Source organism: Xenopus laevis, chromosome 2L (assembly GCF_017654675.1).
Source record: "Xenopus laevis strain J_2021 chromosome 2L, Xenopus_laevis_v10.1, whole genome shotgun sequence".
Lineage (NCBI taxonomy): Eukaryota > Metazoa > Chordata > Amphibia > Anura > Pipidae > Xenopus > Xenopus laevis.
In genome coordinates, this window is record NC_054373.1 from 67,570,993 (window position 1) to 67,591,275 (window position 20,283).

A 20,283-nucleotide genomic window follows, 5' to 3' on the forward strand; every position below is an offset into this window, starting at 1 on the left:
AAGCTTTTATCGGCCGGTGTATGGCCACCTTTACTTAATGGTGTATTTCCTTACTGGTGTCCTTCACAAATATCAGAGCAACAGACTGAAAACCCAGGACAATCAACCAAGATTGCACAAACAACCAGGGAGTGGGATTTGCACCAGAGATTCAAAGGAAATCCAACTGCTTAGTGCTGGCATTAGAAGCAAATAAACAAGCTTAGAGCATGTGTAGGTAGATCACTCTACTGACATCAATAGATCACATCAAATGTAGTTGCATGTCTTAAAATAGGTAAACTACATATAAAAATTGTAGTTTAACTAATCTGAAGGGAATACTGCATAATACATTTTTTTGTTTGAGGAGCTATAGCCTGACTTTTTTTCTAACTGCAACACATTGACTACATTTTACTGTCATAAGTAGGAACAAGATAACTTTAGCTTTATCTGATCAGATTTTACAGTAAAGCAGAGGATTTAATTTTGGATTATCCCACAAACTCTTGTGATATCTGTAAGGAATTATTTTGATAATGTATTTCTTCTTCAGCATGAAGTTACTAGCACATAGCAATGCAGCAAATAGCACTGGACTATACAAATGGAAACACTGATAAAATTTTAAATAATGACAATCTTTTTAACAATGTTCTGGATAGTTGTTTTATAGCAGTGATGTAGCTCCTTCTGTTGCAGGCAATACCTGAATCTCTGTAAGACATTTTTATATAGATGTTTAATTACATAGGATGCAGTCCCAGCAATTGCTGAGGTGCCCAGGTTGTGTAAGGGCCCCAAGAAGCCAAAAGCTCTAAACTTATTCTTAGCCGTCCATAATACAGATATTTAAACAAGGAATGTGTAAATCTAATTGAAATGTATGTTTAGACTACATTTAAGTCTTTGGAAACGGTACCTACTTGTCTATGTTCTAAGTTTATTTTGAATTTGTTATAAATATCTAAAAGTGTGATATGTCACAGTGGCTCTTCTAGAAAACATGACAATTTTTGACACAGTTGTAGTATTTTGTTCCCTTTCAAATCTCAAACTCCATTGGTTTTAGATAAAACATTTGTTACTTCATAGCAGGAACAGGAATACAACGACACAAACAATTTATTTTAATATTTATTTCGACTCTCACTTGCATTTTCCTTCATGCCAAAAATAACTTTTACTATTGAGATTACTAGCCAAGCCTGATAAGCAGTGAACAGTGAAACATTTAAAAAACAACTGAAACGATTTTTGTTACTGTAAATGTGGCCTTCATGGCTGGGGAAGGAATACCTATTTGGGTTGTTGTTAGGGTTGTAACCTTTTCTGGAAAAATTACCGGCCTTCCTATATATTTATCTTTTTTCCCTATTATGAACATTGGAATCAACCATAATTTTTACTGGCCAGGCCAGGTGGCAACTCTAGCTGTGGTTGAATGGAAAGATCTCTCATGACTACAGCTAAACAAACATGTCCTCAATGGCAAGTTTAGTCAGGGAAAGGCCAACATTAAAATTTTGCTGGACATTGGCCAAGGCTAGGGTTGCAACCTGCTGATCCCAATGTTATTAATAGGGAAAAAAGATAAATATATATGAAAGCCAGTATTTTTTCCAGAAAAGGTGGCAACCCAGCCAGGTCGTGTGAAACAGTCACCAGTGTCAGGGGCCCCAAGATGGAAAAGTGTGATTGGGTGGGTTGTGACATGGGTTGGGGAGCTAGATGAAGTGCTAGATGGGACTTGCAAGGATATGGAATGGGGGTTTGGCAAAATTGGGGAGTGGCTTAGATCATCAGAGGTGGTCAACCTAGTAAGGGGCATTATATTTATTGGGTTCTCATTTCACTTGTTGGCCGACCACATAAGCCAGGGGACCAGAGGACTAATAATTGGGACACCCAGGCAGTGGGGGAGGACCAAGCTATCTTAGTATGGGGCCCTATGATTAATGATGGCAGCCTGTGGTTTCTGAAAGTGGTAAAAGGCGATATTGGTCAAATTCCACAGCTCGTGCCTGCATGTTACAATCACATTATATTTAATTTTACTGCAAAAAATCTCTTCTGTTTTTGTTGCAGGCTTGCAGCCAACCTCAGTCCCCAACAAACCTACCAAGGCTCGAGCAATAGTTTTTTTAACTCAGCGACTCCCCCCTCCCATTCCGTGTCTTTAACTCCTCCTATATTACAGGTCACTGTGACGTACTGAGACGAACAATTCCATTTCCATCCTGGGCTCTTTTCTATTTCTGTCACTGCTTCAGCTGCTGCCACTCATCGCCTCAATCACAAACAAACAAACACGGTTAGCTGGTCAGATGAGTGGGTAGGAGGATACATGGCTGCCCGAGCTTCCCTTACTGCTTCCGGCCCTGTGTCTTGCTCGCATTAAGCGCCTGGCAGAACTTTACAGCGGCAGTCTGTACCAGGTAAAGGGGGCGCCTTCCCTTGAGTCTTGCGCCGTTTTTCCCGACGAAGCTTAAAGGCGAAATCAAGCCCTTGGGATTTTGTTTACTCACGAGTCGCTGTTATCTTGCTCCAAGAAATCCGATTGCCATTGTAAGTAAATTAGTAAGCAGAGACATAACTGAATGGTGTTCCATAATAATATGTCAGGTGCTTTAACAAATAACACTGAAGTGTCATTTACTCTTTGTATTATGGACACAGGCAAGCCCTAATCAAGACCCATACAATTCCAAACAAGTCAACTTTTTTTTAATTTTTTTTTTCTTAGTTGGACAAGACAGGCTGAAAGGATAAACAGGAGCTGGACTATGTCACTGTGCTACTCAGGTCTACTATGGGATGTAAGGAACCGCTCTCTTGGATTGAGTGAGCCCGATGTGGTCCGTCTCAACTATTTGGGTGAGTGTTTTTGCCAAGAGAAATAAAGGTCATGAGCTTAAGACTAACTGCATATATAGAAATAGCATCAACCCCTTTCGGATATTTATCCAGACAAAATTGAAGCAATGTGAATTCCATATTTGCAACTGATCCATTCCCCTAGGAGGTATAGAAATACTTTTTGAAAGACAATGTCTTGGTTTGTTTTTGTACTTTGTCTTGCAAGACTAAGGGGCCCATTTACTTAGCTCGAGTGAAGGAATAGAAGAAAAAATACTTAGAATTTCGAATGGTCGAATATGGCTACTTCGACCATCGAATAGGCTACTTCAACTTCGACTTTGAATCGAACAAAAATTGTTCGACTATTCGACATGCGATAGTCAAAGTACTGTCTCTTTAAAAAATACTTCAACCCCCTACTTCGCCACCTAAAACCTACCAAGGCCAATTTTAGCCCATGGGGAAGGTCCCCATAGGCTTCCTAACAATTTTCTGATCGAAGGAAAATCCTTTGATCGATGGATTAAAATCTTTAGAATCGTTCGATTCGAAGGATTTAAACGTTTGAACGATTATTCCTTCGATCGTTCGATTGTAGGAATAGCGCTAAATCTTTCAACTTCGATATTTGAAGTAGAAAGATTTACATTCGGCAGTCGAATATCGAGGGTTAATTAACCTTCGATATTCGACCATATGTATATCTGCCCCTAAATATTCCACAAACTGTAGGATAATCTAAAGGATACCATATTTGGAAGTTACAAATTCTGTCATATTGGCCAAATAAGCATTTCTTCTCCAAACTACTAGACTACAAAGTTTTGTGGTTCTGAAAATCACCTCAAAGCTTGAATTCTACAGAATATTATCGCCCGCGTATCAAATTATACTGTAATAAACATCCAAAAGATGAATGGCAGGGTCTTAAGGTGGCCATAGACATTACGATTTTTTTTTCTCCCTAATGACCAATTTTCGTTCAATCGGTCAAATCTGTCAAATTATCGTGAGATTAGTGGGCACTGAAAGATTGTGCATTTAACTATTTTTCGTCTGACATCGTTCAGAAAATCGATCGGTCAAGGTAAAAATCTTCTATTTTAGTTGATTGGCAAATCGTACATTTAAAAATCTTTTCAGGATAAGCTTGGTCCTACAATAACGAAAAGATCTTTTAAAAATCTTAACATCTATGGACCCCCTAACTTCCTAAGTTGTTATATGCAACATATTTGGTGAGAGTCACAATGTAGTTAGTAGCAGAGTACAATGTTGTGTACTCCGCTGTAGATGAGCCTTGGCAAACTCTGGTCTGGAGCCTAGTAAATTATAATTGAACTACAGGTACATGTGCATATTTTTTGTCAGTCATTGGCTGTGGCATTTTTGATATTGACAGATGTTGTAATCATCAAATTTTATAAGAATGATAATTGGAGCTCCTCAAGGTCATACTGTACTTGCACTTGAAAAAAACACCAGAAAATAACATTGTGATTAAGTAAATTATTTAATGATTCAGTTTAATTGCTTATTTATGTTCCATTCTGGATGTGCAGTGAAAAAACATATTTTTGAAGTAAAAATCTATTTTTAATTTTTTTTTTTTTCTTTTAAATCTACTGCGCATATGCACCGGGAATGGGTCAAACAGGACACTCACTTGGGTGTGCCTTACATTTGGCACCCACAATAATTCCTTTTTTTACTTTTTAAGGCTACTAAGAACCATATAAACATTCATAAAAACCCATTGTATTATGCTGTCAAAATGGATATATACCAACTTAGTAAACATTGAGTTTAAGGTACTTGTCTTATTACACACAAAATTGAAATAAGACACCAAAATAAAAATTGTTAAAATAGAACACGTTTTGGAAAAATCTTTCAGGATAATATGTTTTCAGATAACAGACCCTTTATCTGTAGCAATGGAGAGTCCAGGCAATTTTCTTTGTTTTTATGATAAAACATTGCATTCCAATTTTTACAATGGTGGCCCAGGTCCTTGTAGGCCCCACTGCTGAACTGTCTAAAATGGAGGCATTTCACACCAGTACCATTTAGCAGATTTTATATATAATGGCCTATAACGGGACCTAGAAGTTCAGTCTTTTACACTGACATTTTTATATTTATATATCTGCATTGCTGTTTACAGGAAGGACTCCCCTTGGCCCGCCAACCAGCCTGCATATTGCGACCCCCCCCCGCATGCTTGTTCTTATATAATTTTCATATATTGTATATGAAATATATATCACTGTATATATCTTACTGTATATATATAGTGAATAAAGTACCCCCTCTTGTAAAATATAATGATATTATAAGTTACCGAGGAGTTTCATGACCATATCAAAACACGAGGCCGAAGGCCGAGTGTTTTTATACAGGTCATGGAACTCCGAGGTAACTTCTAATATCCTCATATTTTACAACTGGGGGTACTTTATTTATTATAATACACAAATTTTAGTAAGTCATGTGACAGAAATGACATCACTACTCACCGTTTATAACTGATGACATCACTACTCACCGTTTATAAGGATATAATTTACAGGATATTCATGGCTTTTGTGTATTATATATATATATCTTACAAATATATATCTTACTGTATCACCTTTTTTGTTTTAGTTCCCTGTAATTAGCTCCCTGTGGATTCAATCACAGAATTATTATATCAATATATACATAAACCATATAGAAATAAATAAGGAAATTTTGTGCAGTTGCTAATTTAAAACCTCATAGACTGGCACTTATTTCCAAACACTTCTTTGCTTTGGTGGATAGAGGAGTATCCGTAAATAGAAAAATGTGTCCCCTTTTTTACATGATCTAGTTTAGTTTGGGCTTATGTAGAAAAGGTGCATAAACACTGTATGAACCTCTAAAAATAATTTGTTAAAATTAATCATTGATACTCATAAGTGCCTTTTCCAACCTCATACTAGACTTCGTGTTATGCAACCCCATTCCTTATGTTGTTCCATTGTGGAAGGATGGACTTTGGGACTTTAAGAAACGGAGTGCTCGTCTATTCTTGAAAATTGCTTGTGTTGTTCATAGTCCGAGTCCCAGAATCCTTAATTCCACAAGGGGCTAGGGAAATGTATTCTGGTTTGCTTTTAATCTTAAGAATTTGGAAATTCTGTCTCAAAATATGTTTCTTCACATTTGGAAGTTTAGGTAGTGTTTTTGCATTATCGGTATCCATGGGAAAACTTGATTCTTATGAGAGTGCTAGCTTCAAGAAATAGTATTGCCAGATCATTTAAACAGCCTGTGGCCCCATCCATGGGTAGTATAATAGATGCTTCTACATATAAAATAATAGTCTGGATCTTTCCAACAATATAACTATGACTAACTGGGTTGGAACTATTCATGGTTGTTTTTAAAATTATGAACAAAAGATAAAAAAGGCAGGGCATAGTACAGCGCTGCAACACATGCACTGGTCATTTTTGACTTTTTTTTATTATTCTGTTCTACTTTCAATAAACATTCAAGTAAAAACAAAAAAAGGTCTCATGTAGGGTTGCCACCTCTCAGGTTTTGATCCGGGCAGCCATTTTTTCTTTTGGGCTGCCCTGTTTAAAACTATCTGTCTGGGTTTCACAGCTCTGAAACCTAGCTAAATCTCTGCTCATGGGACAGACAATGCCCTTCATAACTTGCCACATTCCAGCCCCTTTATAGCATAACCCTGCCCCTGACACTAACATATCTTCACCCTGCCTCTGTCTATGTCACTGCACCGTTTTCAAAAAACAGAAAGGTGGCAGCCCTAGTCTTATGGTTTATGGCTTGAATTCTAGCTAGCCTAAAAATAAATTGGTCACATTTCAGGGATTCTGAGATACGATTTTGTGTACAATGGTAGTGTATGGTCATAAATAGAATTAGTAGCATACAGAATTTAGGAAGAGTATTATTATTATTATTATTATATAATTACTGGGAAAACTGTATTTCTTGTGCAACACCGAGCTGCATTTCATGAAGTATTTTTGTTGCTAGTATGTAATTCTGCTGGATAACATTAAATTCATTGCAATACCCAAACTGGATCCTGGATTTGGTGCATCTCTAATTTTGCCTCATTCTATTATAACAGACTACTTAATTTAGAGAAAATGGATATTGTGTTATATTAGTGTATTGTTTATCATAGGAGAATAACATTGTTGACTGAATACTAGTTCACTGTGTAATGCTTGTACTGAACATGCCTTTGCCTATTGTTGTAATTAGGAAATATGTATAGCTTTCTAGAATGTTGTGTTTATACAGTTAGGAGCATATTTATTAAAGGACATGTTAACCCCCCCAGCCAAAGATCTTATCTGTAAAAAGCCCTACTGTGATCTTTAAATACCTGCCTCTGCAGTCACTGAGAAGTTAATAGAGCGGCTGCTCCGTTCCCTTGATCTGTCTGCATATCGGCAGCTGGCTCGCTCCCTCTCCCCCCTCCCTTCAGAATTCTCCTTGTAGTTTGGCGTGGGGAGCATGCGCCCTTTCTCTGCTTCAGTACAGCTGAAGCTTGCGTTATCAAGTTTTTGTGCAGAAGGGACTATGCGCACATGCGCATTTAGAAGAGGAAGCCAGAAGCGATGACGCCGGGCAGGGAAAATGGCCGCCGGGTGAAAAGTTTAATGCAGTTACACACAAAGTGACGGTGCAGGACGTAGGATCCGAATGGGGATGCGAAAATGATGCGGTTGGGGTCAGGGTAAGGTGCTTTATGCACACAGACTGGCACCACAAAAATACTTTACATGTCCTTTAACATTGAAGACAATCATTACTGGTGATGTTGCTCAACTTAATGTTAGAAAACAGCTATGAACAACAAAATCAGTGGCTGTTGAGTCACTCCTGTGTAAGAAGGCACCAATACAGCAAGTTGCAATTCTGTAACTCCGTAGTATGAAGCCCTTTATATCCGTTATGATGCCCTGTCACTCAATTCATGTCTGGATCATTATACACTTGATCAGCATGATATGGAATGTTTAAACTGGAGGTATTACAGGACCTTGAATGGTTGTCCCTTGGCACAAAGAATTTAATTTTCACCATAAAACAAAATAAAAAACTGGCAGTAGGGACCTGTTAACAATGCAACATACAGGCTATAAATATTTAAAGTGTTAAACGAGAAGGAAAGCGAATTCAAAGGAGTAAAGGGGGTTATAAACCCCATTAAAGGAGAAGGAAAGGCAAATGATAAATAGGCCTCTACTCAAAGTCTTGTGGACAAAGAACTTACCTAGCGTTTTCAAAGTTTTCTTACTGGTCTAATCTGGAAGCAGTTGCGCTCATAGGAACATGAAGCGTGGGACTTGGGTGACGTCACGCTTTACGCAGTCTTCTACTTTCCTGCTGCCAGAGGCAGCCTTGAGGCGCTTAGGGTATAATTTACATCCACTGCGCATGTTCTGTGGGCGCTGCCTTTCTCCTATTCATGATGAAGCGCAGGCTAATATGAATATGCGTGCGTCATCATTGACCCTGAAGCATTGACCCTGTAATATACATTGGTGGCCAGTGGCCCCTTTAATAAACATTCGCCCCTGTAACACTACTGAGCTGCTGGCGCTGTTCCCTAATGAGCTCCTAAGATTTTCTTTTTTCCGCGCATGCGAAATAAGGAAAAGGAGGCGACGGTAGCTTTCGTTACCTTACTAAGATGGCGTCTGCCTGAATAAATAAGCAATCGTAACAAGGACATGGAATCTGCATGATTAGAAAGGACTATGTGGATTGCTACCTTAGCGAATTTGAGGGTCTTGGGGTGTACATTACAGGTAAATAGGTATTTATTTTTGCCTTTCCTTCTCCTTTAAGAAATTGATGGTAATTTGGGCATAGGTGTTTGAGAAGTGATGGGAGAGGGCAGATTCAAATTGGCCTAGATACCTTTAGTTTTGCAGCAGTGTTGGTATGAATCACAATATGGCATCTTCAAGAAACTGTCAACTTTTATAGTGCTTTACCTGGAATACTAGAAAATCGCAGCTGTTTATTTTTTATCATACCCTGCTTTAAAAACATGATTTGTTCATTTTGGTAATGACTTAAAAACTGAAATTTAATGATAAATAATTTGCACACTTGTGCAACAAACCCAAGAATTTATATTTTTAACTCAACATAGTGATAAAGAAATGATAAAATATAGCTTTGTTAGTGGGCTAAACCATGTCTAGCATTTAAGAAGTGCAAAAGTATCTTGATGTATGCCTTGAAAGCATCATATTCAATTGCAGCAGTCTTAACTGTAGTAATGCTCCGCATTAAGATGGATAAAAGCTTGTGTGCAGAAACTGTTTTGAGGCTTCAGTGGTTTAGCTATATTTAAGTTATGTTATCATTAAAATTCTGCCTGCATTAAGGCAGAAACAATATTTAAAACATTGAGTGGCAGAATGGGCACTTTGCTTGTTCTTTTGTTTAGTTACATATTTACATAGTTACATTGTTAAATCAGGTTGAAAAAAAAGACAGTCCATCAAGTTCAGCCCCTCCAAATGAAACCCAGCATCCATACACACACCCCTCCATACCTTCACATACATTATAGTCATATGAAAAAGTTTGAGAACCCCTCATAATTCTTTAGAGTTTTGTTTATCATTGGCTGAGACTTCCTTTTAATATATAACATGCCTTATAAAACCGTAGTATTTTAGCAGTGGCATAAAGTTTAATGGATTAACAGAAAATATGCAATATGCATGATAACAAAATTAGACAGATGTATAAATTTGGGCACCCCAACATAGATATTACATCAATATTTAGTTGAGCCTCCTTTTGCAAATGTAACAGCCGCTTAACGCCTCCTATAGCCTTTGATGAGTGTCTGGATGGAGGTATTTTTGACCATTCGTCCATACAAAATCTCTCCAGTTCAGTTAAATTTGATGGCTGCCGAGCATGGACAGCCTGCTTCAAATCATCTCATAGATTTTCAATGATATTCAAGTTGGGGTACTGTGACTGCCATTCCAGAATATTGTATTTCTCCCTCTGCATCTGACTTTGTAGATTTCGAAGTGTTTCGGGTCATTGTCTTGTTGAAATATTCAACCCCTGCGTAAGTTCAACTTTGTGACTGATTCTTGAACATTATCCTGAAAATGTTGATATTGAGTTGAATTCATCCAAACCCTCGACTTTAACAAGGCCCCACACCCTGAATTAGCCACACAGCACCACAGCATGATGGAACCTCCACCGAATTTGACAGTAGGTAGCAGGTGTTTTTCTTGGAAAGCGGTGCTCTTCTTCCTTCATGCAAGACGCTTTTTGTTATGACCAAATCACTCAATTTTTGTCTCATTAGTCCAAAGCACAACAAGCGAATGTTTTTGGCGTGAGTGCAGAAAGGGCTTCTTTCTCATCATCCTGCCATACAGATGTTTTGTGCAAATTGCACTGAATTGTAGAACGATGTACAGATACATCTGCAGTTAGATGTTCTAGGAGGTGATCTTTGGGTTGTCTGTAACCATTCTTACAATCCTCCACATATGCCGCACCTGCATTTTTCTTGGCCTGCCAGACCTGGGTTTTACAGCAACTGTGCCTGTGGCCTTCCATTTTCTGATTACATTCCTTTCAGTTGAAACCGACAATTTAAACCTCTGAGAGAACTTTTTGTAGCCTTCCCCTAAACCATGATACTGAACAATCTTTGTTTTCAGATCTTTTGAGAGTTGGTTTGAGGATCACATGCTGTCACTCTTCAAACAGCAGCACAACTTGCAATTGACCACCTTAAATACCTTTTCTCGTGATTAGACACACCTGCCTATAAAGTTCAAGGCTTAATAAGCTAATTCAACCAATTTGGTGTTGCCAGTAATCCGTTACATGCATTCAAGTTGGCAAAATTACCCAAACTTTTGCACAGCATTTTTTTCACATTTGATTTAATTTCACAAAACTGAATATGTTTCACAAAACATCTTTGTTCAGAAACCACCCCAGTACTCCGATGTTCCTGGGAAATGAAAGACATACCACTGTTGTTTTTTGTTGAAAGTGGAGTAAACTATTATGCAGGCTGAGAGGAGTTCCCAAATGTTTTCATATGACTGTATATATAACCATATCTGTACTAACTATAGAGTTTAGTATCACAATTAGGAATAGGACTTGTTTTGCTGCGGAAATGACGGCCATAAACTTATATGGCGGCGCGCATCAAAAAAATTTGATGCCCATAGACTTTAATGGGCGTCGGAGACATTTTGCTGGCGCCGAATTTATGGTGAAACGAAACGGGTCAAATTCGCCCAAGCCTAATCACAATAGCCTTTGATATTATGTCTGTCCAAGAAATCATCCAAGCCACTCTTAAAAGCATTAACAGAATCAGCCAGCCCCTGGCAGTGCATTCCACAACCTCACTGTCCTCCAGTGGCGTAACTAGACACATAGGGGCCCTGGTGCGAAAATTTTAAACTGGGCCCCCCCAGCCCATGTTGTGGGCAGTTACCAACATTTACTGACCTAATGTCCTAGAACTGAATTTAAAAAGTTATTTTAATTACTGAAACTGGAACACTTTTTAAGGGCAAAGTGCTGTACAACTAAAATTAAAATTTTATAACACTGTAACGGTATTGTCAAAATAATCTGGTACAGACTGCAGTGATAAAAAATCATGGAAGCAGGGATGGTCTGTAAACACCTTTAGTGGTGGCCAGATATTAATTCTCAGTTTATGACAAGGCACAACTAAACATTTTTACAACTCAGTGTGAAATAAGCCTGGGAATAAGGGTATGTAAAACTGAGGTTTTACTCTATATGGTATTCTTGTATACAGTCCAAATATTATGACACATTAATTTCATGTATAATACCAGAAACAATAGGCAAAAAGCAGACCAGGGCCACAACCATGTATACAGACATAAAAACTATGGATGGCACAGTGGCAATTCCATGTATAAATACCCCAAAACTCATAGGATGGCGCGGTTGCATTTCCATGTATAAATACCCCAAAACTAATAGAAGCATGGCACAGTCACAATTCCATGTGAGAGGGACAGGAGGTGAGTGAGAGGGACAGGAGGTAAGTGAGAGGGACAGGAGGTGAGTGAGAGGGACAGGAGGTGAGTGAGAGGGACAGGTGGTGAGGGACAGGAGGTGCGTGAGAGGGACAGGAGGTGCGTGAGAGGGACAGGAGGTGCGTGAGAGGGACAGGAGGTGCGTGAGAGGGGATGGAGGTGAGTGAGAGGGACAGGAGGTGAGTGAGAGGGACAGGAGGCGAGTGAGAGGGACAGGAGGCGAGTGAGAGGGACAGGAGGCGAGTGAGAGGGACAGGAGGCGAGTGAGAGGGACAGGAGGCGAGTGAGAGGGACAGGAGGCAAGTGAGAGGGACAGGAGGAGAGTGAGGATGTAAATGAGAGTTACAGGAGGAGAGAGAAAGGTACAGGAGGAGAGCAAGAGCTACAGGTGGTGGGTGAGTGGTACAGGGAGTAAGAGAAATGTACTGGAGAAAAGTAAAAGGTACACTAGGTGAGAGAGGGGTACAGAAGGTGAATGAGAGGGACAGGAGGGCGAGTGAGTGACAGGAGGTTGGTGAGAACTACAGGAGATAAGAGAAATGTACAGGAGGATAGTGACAGGTACAGGAAGTGAGAGAGGGGTACAGAAGGTGAATAAGAGTTACAGGAGGTGTGTGAGTGTTTTGTGTAACCTAGGTGTCACAGTAGATAAGGAGCACTCACAGTAATATGTCACCACTGGGTCCCTCTTCTGATGCTCCTGGGCAGTCCTCAGTGATGCTACAGAGTGAGATCTGAACTGCTGCGGTACCGGAGGCAAAGGGTTGGCCATGCTGCAACTGCAACGCTTCCACCTACGAGTGGGCGGGGATCGCAGTATTTGATGAGAGAGGGAGACTGACGGTGCTGTCCTACAGTCTCAGACGGCACTTTACAGCAACTCTTCCGCCTACGAGTGGGCGGGGATAGCAGTAGGCCATGAGAGAGGGAGGCTGATGCTGTCGTATAGATGGCAGGCCTCTGAACTCATTTATGAAACTGCTGGTGTTGGAAGGAAAATATGATGTGATTGGTGTGGCTGAAACATGGCTGAATGAGTCGCATGACTGGGCAGTAAATATCAGTGGCTATACTTTGTTTCGGAGGGACAGAGGCAATAGCAAAGGAGGAGGGGTATGCCTGTATGTAAGGCAGGATTTAAAAGCTTATATAAAGGAGGAAGTTATGTTAGAAAATGAGGGGGCAGAAGTCGTATGGGTGGAGTTCTTCACCAATTGTAAAGAATCCAGCAAATTAATTGTAGGAGTATGTTATAGACCCCCTAATGTAAGTGAGGAGGAAGAGACAAAGCTCCTAATGCAAATAGAAAAGGCTGCTAGTTTAGGTAAGGTAATGATAATGGGGGATTTTAATTACCCAGATATTGACTGGAGCAACGGTACTGCCAGATCAGTTAATGGGAACAAGTTTATAAACTTATTGCACGATAATTTTTTAGCACAGGTTGTTGAGGAGCCTACCAGAAAAAATGCTATTCTTGATTTAGTGATCTCAAATGACCCAGAACTTATAGCAAATGTGCAAGTCATTGAACCCCTGGGTAATAGTGACCATAATGGCAAAAAAACAAAAATATACTGGGGCAACAAAAACCATGAATTTTGGAAAAGCTAATTTTAGTGCCTTGAGGGCTGCCCTACAGAGCATTGATTGGGGCATTAGGTTTTCAGCTAAAAACACAGAACAGAAATGGTTGTCCTTTAAAATGATATTAAATCATTACTGTTCTCAATTTATTCCCTTAAGGACTAAACGTAGAAGCTCTAAGAATCATCCTGTGTGGCTTAATACAGAAGTAAAGAAGTTAATGGGAAAGAAGAGAAAGGCATTTAAAAACTACAAATCTGTAGGGACAGAAGCTGCATTTAGTGAATATAAAAACTTTAATAAATGTTGTAAATCAGCAATCCGGAAGGCTAAGAAAAGAAATGAAGAGTTAATTGCGGTGGAGGTGAAAACTAACCCTAAAAAGTTTTTTAAATATATTAATAGTAAAAAGATGCAGGTTGAGAGTGTTGCTCCATTAAATAATGGTACCAGTATCAGATACAGATAAGGCAAATGTGTTAAATCAGTTCTTTTCTTCAGTGTATACAATAGAGGAGTCTGGGTTCACAGGCCCACTTAATAACTGCACGAATGGTTCAGCTCAATTTAGTCAGTGGCTGACTCAGGATATGATTCAAAAAAGCTTTAATATAAATTAATGTAAACAAGGCTCCAGGGCCTTATTCCAATATTTAAAAAGGGATTACGATCTCAGCCTGGCAATTATAGGCCAGTAAACTTGACATCTGTGGTGGGCAAATTATTTGAAGGCTTGTTAAGGGATCACATTCAAAATTTTGTCCTAATGAATGGCATTATGAGCAACAATCAGCATGGCTTTATGAAGGATAGGTCATGTCAGACGAATGTGATTGCATTTTATGATGTGGTAAGTAAGATTCTGGACAGTGGGGGGGGCAGTAGATGTGATCTATTTGGATTTTGCCAAAGCGTTTGATACTGTGCCCCACAAACGACTGCTTTCTAAACTAAGGTCTGTTGGGCTTAATGAAGTCGTTTGCATGTGGATAGGAAACTGGCTACAGGATCGGGTACAGAGGGTAGTTGTTAATGGGACATTCTCTACTTGGAGTAAGGTTCTTAGTGGGGTCCCCCAGGGCTCAGTATTGGGTCCACTTTTATTTAACTTGTTCATTAATGACTTAGGGGAGGGTGTTGTAAGTAATGTATCAGTGTTTGAAGATGACACAAAATTATCCAGCCCAATTAATTCCATTGAGGATGTGGCATCCTTGCAACATGATCTTGACAAACTGGCAATCTGGGCAGCTAAGTGGCAAATGAGATTCAATGTTGATAAATGTAAAGTCATGCACCTGGGATGTAAAAATATCCAAGCCACTTATACCCTTAATGGGACTGCACTAGGCAAATCCATTATGGAAAAGGACCTTGGAGTCCTTGTAGATGATAAACTTGGCTGTAGCAAGAAATGCCAGTCAGCAGTATCAAGGGCAAATAAGGTCTTGAGCTGTATTAAAAGTGGCATAGAGTCAAGGGAGGAGGGGGTCATTCTTCCACTGTATAGAGCACTTGTAAGGCCCCATCTAGAATATGCCGTACAGTTTTGGTCTCCATCACTCAAACAGGACACTATTGTATTAGAAAGGGTACAGAGAAGGGCAACTAAGCTGGTAAAAGGTATTGAAAATCTTAGCTATGAGGAAAGACTGGGCAAATTGGGGATGTTCACGCTGGAGAAGAGGCGCTTAATGGGTGATAACTATGTATAAATATATAAGGGGATCATATAATAATCTCTCTAATGCTTTATTTACCAGTAGGTCTTTCCAGCTGACACGAGGTCACCCATTCCGATTAGAAGAAAAACGGTTCCGCCTAAATATTCGGAAGGGGTTTTTTACATTGCGAGCTGTGAAGATGTGGAATTCTCTCCCTGAATCAGTTGTACAGGCTGATACATTAGATAGCTTTAAGAAGGGGTTGGATAGCTTTTTAGCAAGTAAGGGAATACAAGGTTATGGGAAATAGCTCATAGTCCAAGTTGATCCAGGGACTAGTCTGATTGACATTTTTGAGTCAGGAAGGAATTTTCCCCCCTCTAAGGCAAATTCGTGAGGCTTCAGATGGGTTTTTTGCCTTCCTCTGGATCAACTGGCAGATAGGTAGTTAATAAAAAAAAAAAAAAAAGGTTGAACTCGATGGACATGTGTCTTTTTTCAACCTTACTTACTATGTTACTATGTAACTACTACAGCTGTACCCTTGGATGAGGACACGGGTGGCGGGCCCCACCTGGTAGTTACGCCACTGGCAGCTGCTGCAGCAGGATGTGCACCCGAGCTCCCCTCTCGAAATGTATGCATCAGCGACTAGCGAGCTGCAGGCTTGCGTGCCATAAAGTCCCCCTGCTGTGCCAGCTGTGATAAGATTTATCGCGGCTCCGGCAGGCCCCAGCTGGGTGCGGGCCTGGGTGTGATCGCACCTGCTGCACCCCTGGTAGTTACGCCACTGCTGTCCTCACTGTGAAGAACCACTTATGCTGCTTCAAGTTCCTTTTTTTCTTGACTGAAGGGGTGGCCTCTGGTGCGGTGATTCTCTTTATGGGTAAAAAGGTCCCCTTGCTATTTGTCAATAATGTCCTCTAATATACTAAGGGGCAGATTTATCAAGGGTTGAAGTAAAAATTCGAAATTTCGAGTTTTTTTTTTTTTTTTGTGAAATTCGACTAGGCAATAGTTTAAAATTCGATTTGAGATTTTTTTTTAAAAAAAATCTAATTTGATTTTCAAAATTTATCATGTACTGGCGTTTTAAGAATTCAAATTCGACTATTCGCCACCTTAAACCTGACAAATTGCTGTTTTTAATCTATGGGGGGCGTCCTGGGATCAATTTAGAGTTGTTTGAAGCCTTCCTGAAAATCAAGTTTTTTTTTTTTTTTCAGAGAAAAAACACAAATCGAAATCAATTGGTGTTTTTTCGAATTTTTTTACAAACTCCCATGAATTCTAATTTGACCCTTGATAAATCTGCCCCTAAGTATAATCATGTCCCCTCTCAAGCGTCTTTTTTTTTTTTTTTTTTCAGAGAAAACAACCTCAACTTTTATTTTACTTTGTTTTAGTGACAATATAACAATTTTATTATTTGTTGCTTTTTTTCGTCCTGATTGAGCTTTCTTATAGTGTTGTAAAACTATAAAAATGATATGCATTTTTTTAAATTTAGGAAGAAGAGCGTTTGTCCAAAGACTTAAATTGGAAGCAGCGTTAAATGTTCATGATGGCTGTGTGAGTAAAACTGATCACTATTTTCTATGGGATTATTAAATACAATAATACAATCATTTACTTTTAAATACCAAGTAATACTTTTGAATGGATCACCTGGTAAGTAATCCATTCATTAACCAGGAAAGAAACATGTTGACATTTTTAGATTTGTGGCATGACAATCTGAAAAGGAATACTGCTTGAGCTCTTTAGTGTTAGAGGGAGAGATATATTGCCCTTTATACCCAGCTTTACAGCATGATGTAGTACTATACAATTTAGGGTGCAATTTGCTGTAAGCCAAGAAAGATCAACCCTTTGTGTTTAGAATTGCCTGTTAGCTAAAACATTGGTTGGTCATGATGTGTGGATTTTTGAATACAGTGAGGAATGGGGGCTGTAGGGATTTCTACAGGATGGGGCAGTCCTATACTTGTCCTTTAAATATATTAAATCTGACAATAGAAAATTATTTCTTTTTGTGCCTTAAGAGTAGCATTTGAAGCAAAACTCAAGCAACCAGAGATAACTGTTGAAGTGCACATGTGAACTTGAAATATGGTAGATCATTGCTATCCAGCTGCAGGCCCATTATCTAGATTCAGTCCAGTCTTCCTATTGACTCCATACACTTCTTTGTATGCCATCCTCATTTAATTAGCACATTTTTTAAACTTTTTCTAGATGTTGAATATTGAGTGAAGCTGTGACACAGAACATGTAAAATTACGCTGAAATGTTTTTCATTCTCCATTATTTCCATTAAGGGTTAAATTGATCTGAATTGTGCGTCATCTGCTTAAATAGGGTAAATTATGTTTGCTGGTGTCTGTTGAAAGTAATCAGTTTTAACATTTTATACATCCTAGTTTTTGACTAAATGGAAGCAGTTTTGCAATATATGTTTCACACAAACATAAAATAATACTTAGAATGTGCGAGGACTTCATTTAGGAGTGCTAATATTTTTTATCTTCCTTTTCTCGATACAGGTAAACTCAATTTCTTGGGGTAGTACAGGGGAATACATTTTATCTGGATCTGATGATACCACTTTGGTTATCACCAACCCCTATAATAAAAAAGTAAGTTCATGGTATATATATTTAGTGCATCCTGTGTGATAGAAGCATGCATTCATGTCAGTGATACACACATTTTGTTTGGTCTCTAACCATGTGCATTTTGTTTTTCAATCCGTTCATTCCAGTTGAGCATATATTAGTACACTGCATAGTACATGTACCTTCAAATATAGGCTAACCACCGCTGGTTGTTTTGTTTAGCAGTGGCTTCCATGCAATACAGCTTTTGAACTTGTTTCAGCAAGCCCTTATATTTTACATTGTGGCACATGCTTGCCACTGTAGTTATGCAAAAGGCATGTACCAAGTCATAAATATGTGTTATGTTGAATTAAAGACAGTAGAGTAGACTCATATGAGGTTTGTTTAGATGACAGTTAAAATATGTTTGCAGGTTCCAGAGCTAAAAGGCAACACAACACAATACAATAAACAGTAATTATGTTTTAAGAAATCATTTTTAGATCTGTGTAGTATGCATCCATTTGTACCTAAGGACTTGTATGTTCTTTTATACTTTCTGTAAAAACATACAAATCATATGCAAGGCATAGTAGGCTGAAATTGACTCATGAGGCAACTTTGGGCTACTATACGAAACACATGCGACACCTACCTTCTCCCACATCAATACGTTTTGGAAAGCATTTTCAGGAGAATAGTCGCCTGCGGTAGAGCAGATTTACAGCAGGTGACTAACCTTGTCATGTACCATAGCTCTAACAAGCAGAGAAGTTATCTTGAAAAGTTCTTTCCCCTTCTACCTAAAAATCTGGTAAACATTGTTTTTCAAAGTGTAATATTGTGTTATAGTAAAGATTTGTGGTCTTTTATAACACCACTTTTTTTTGCACCTTTATAAATATAATTCTTATGGTAGTTGAACATAATTGGTAATTATATTTTATAGTATGTTGAACTTTATTCCAGGGGTACATTAGTCTTCTTTATACATGATAGTTTATAGGAGAGTTTGCTGGCTGTATGGGATAGGATTAGTCTCATAGGGCATGACAACGATATCGAGAGAGAAGCAAAGGCTCAATAAATTTAAGAAGACAGGTGAGGGTTGAAAGCAGAACATGGGGAGAGTGAAGAAATTATTATTATTATTATTATGTTAGTGTTTTAACTGTTTTTCTTTAAAAAAAAACCACTAATACATTTTTTTCATCTCTGTTAAGGTCCTTACAAGAATTCGATCAGGTCACAGAGCCAATATTTTTAGTGCAAAGTTCCTGCCTCTTACCAATGACAAGCAGATTATATCCTGCTCTGGAGATGGAGTTATATTTTTTACAGATATTGAAAAAGATGCAGACACAAATAGGCAATGCCAATTTACATGCCATTATGGAACCGCTTATGAGGTGAGAAGCAACAAAATATCATGTGTGTCTGTAGAACCTGTTATCCAGAATGCTCAGGATCTTGTTTTTTTTTTTTATATTTGGATAAGGGATCTTTACAAAAAAATTAAATATTAAATCCAGTAGGATGGTTTTGCCTCAAATAAGGATTATTTATATGTTAAATAGGATCAAGTACAATTTACTGTTTTATTATTACAGAGAAAAAGGAAATCATTTTTAAAAAATTCAATTATTTAATTAAAATGGACTCTATGAAAGACAGCCTGTAATACAGAGCTATCTGGATAGCACATTTCCAGATATTGAATTCCGCTACCTGGATCTATCTGCAAAGAAAGCTGAGGTACTTCTAACAGACCAGGAAACTAAAACACTTTGCTAACTACACAGTATTTTTCTTTATTACTACACAGGTTTTTCTTTATTTCTATATATTCAGCACATACAATGGGTTGATTCTGTTATTTGGCAAGGAATGATGGCACTTGGAGTCGAAAAAAAACATGCCACACTTTATTGAGTAAATTAAAAAATGACTCCAGTGTAAGTGTGTACAGCCCATTTATATTATTCTCCCTTTCGCTGGGTATTGACATTGACTCGTATAATTAAAGGCCTAAAAGCTAAAAATATGTCTACAAATACCATATTTTATATGTAATGATTCAGGCCTTCAAAGTTGTGCAGCAAAAAATAAGGTTTGCCTGCCATATAAGCTGATGCTACAGACCTTATTAAATTCTGATGCTAAACGCACTGGTTTTAGAGCTGTCAAGTACTTATCTGAATTATTTACTAATCCGATGTATATCGTGACATTTATATTCTATATATGCAGTATGTTGTGTGTCTATCCCTAAACTCAGGTAACTGAAAGCAGCACAGACCATTTGCAGTGAATCTGCAGCAATTCTAAAAACTAATGCCATTTCTTTAGTTACTCATAAAAGTGTGCTGCAGTTGAAACATATCCTTGCTGGAAGATTAAATCATGTTATAGTATTATCTTGAAATGTAACTCGACATAAACAACTGGCAGTGGAAATCTGTTCCTGCCACTGCTTCTGTT

The 20,283-nt window shown here is 38.5% G+C and overlaps 1 protein-coding gene across 7 annotated transcripts in view; it reads left to right on the top strand.

The window, feature by feature from the left end:
• The first annotated feature begins 2,191 nt into the window (after positions 1-2,191).
• The window catches only part of dcaf6.L (DDB1 and CUL4 associated factor 6 L homeolog), a 112,789-nt gene continuing 94,697 nt past the window's right edge, over positions 2,192-20,283 (top strand). For 4 of the 7 annotated variants that reach the window (XM_018244984.2, XM_018244986.2, XM_018244985.2 and 1 more), the window contains exons 1-5: positions 2,192-2,550; positions 2,729-2,859; positions 16,713-16,774; positions 17,749-17,841; positions 19,026-19,211. In XM_018244984.2, the coding sequence (XP_018100473.1) occupies positions 2,769-2,859; positions 16,713-16,774; positions 17,749-17,841; positions 19,026-19,211 (432 nt within the window). In that variant the 5' untranslated portion in view covers positions 2,192-2,550; positions 2,729-2,768. The remainder of the gene's footprint in view (positions 2,551-2,728; positions 2,860-16,712; positions 16,775-17,748; positions 17,842-19,025; positions 19,212-20,283) is intronic. The other 3 variants (XM_018244987.2, XM_018244988.2, NM_001122878.1) reach the window with 2 other exon arrangements.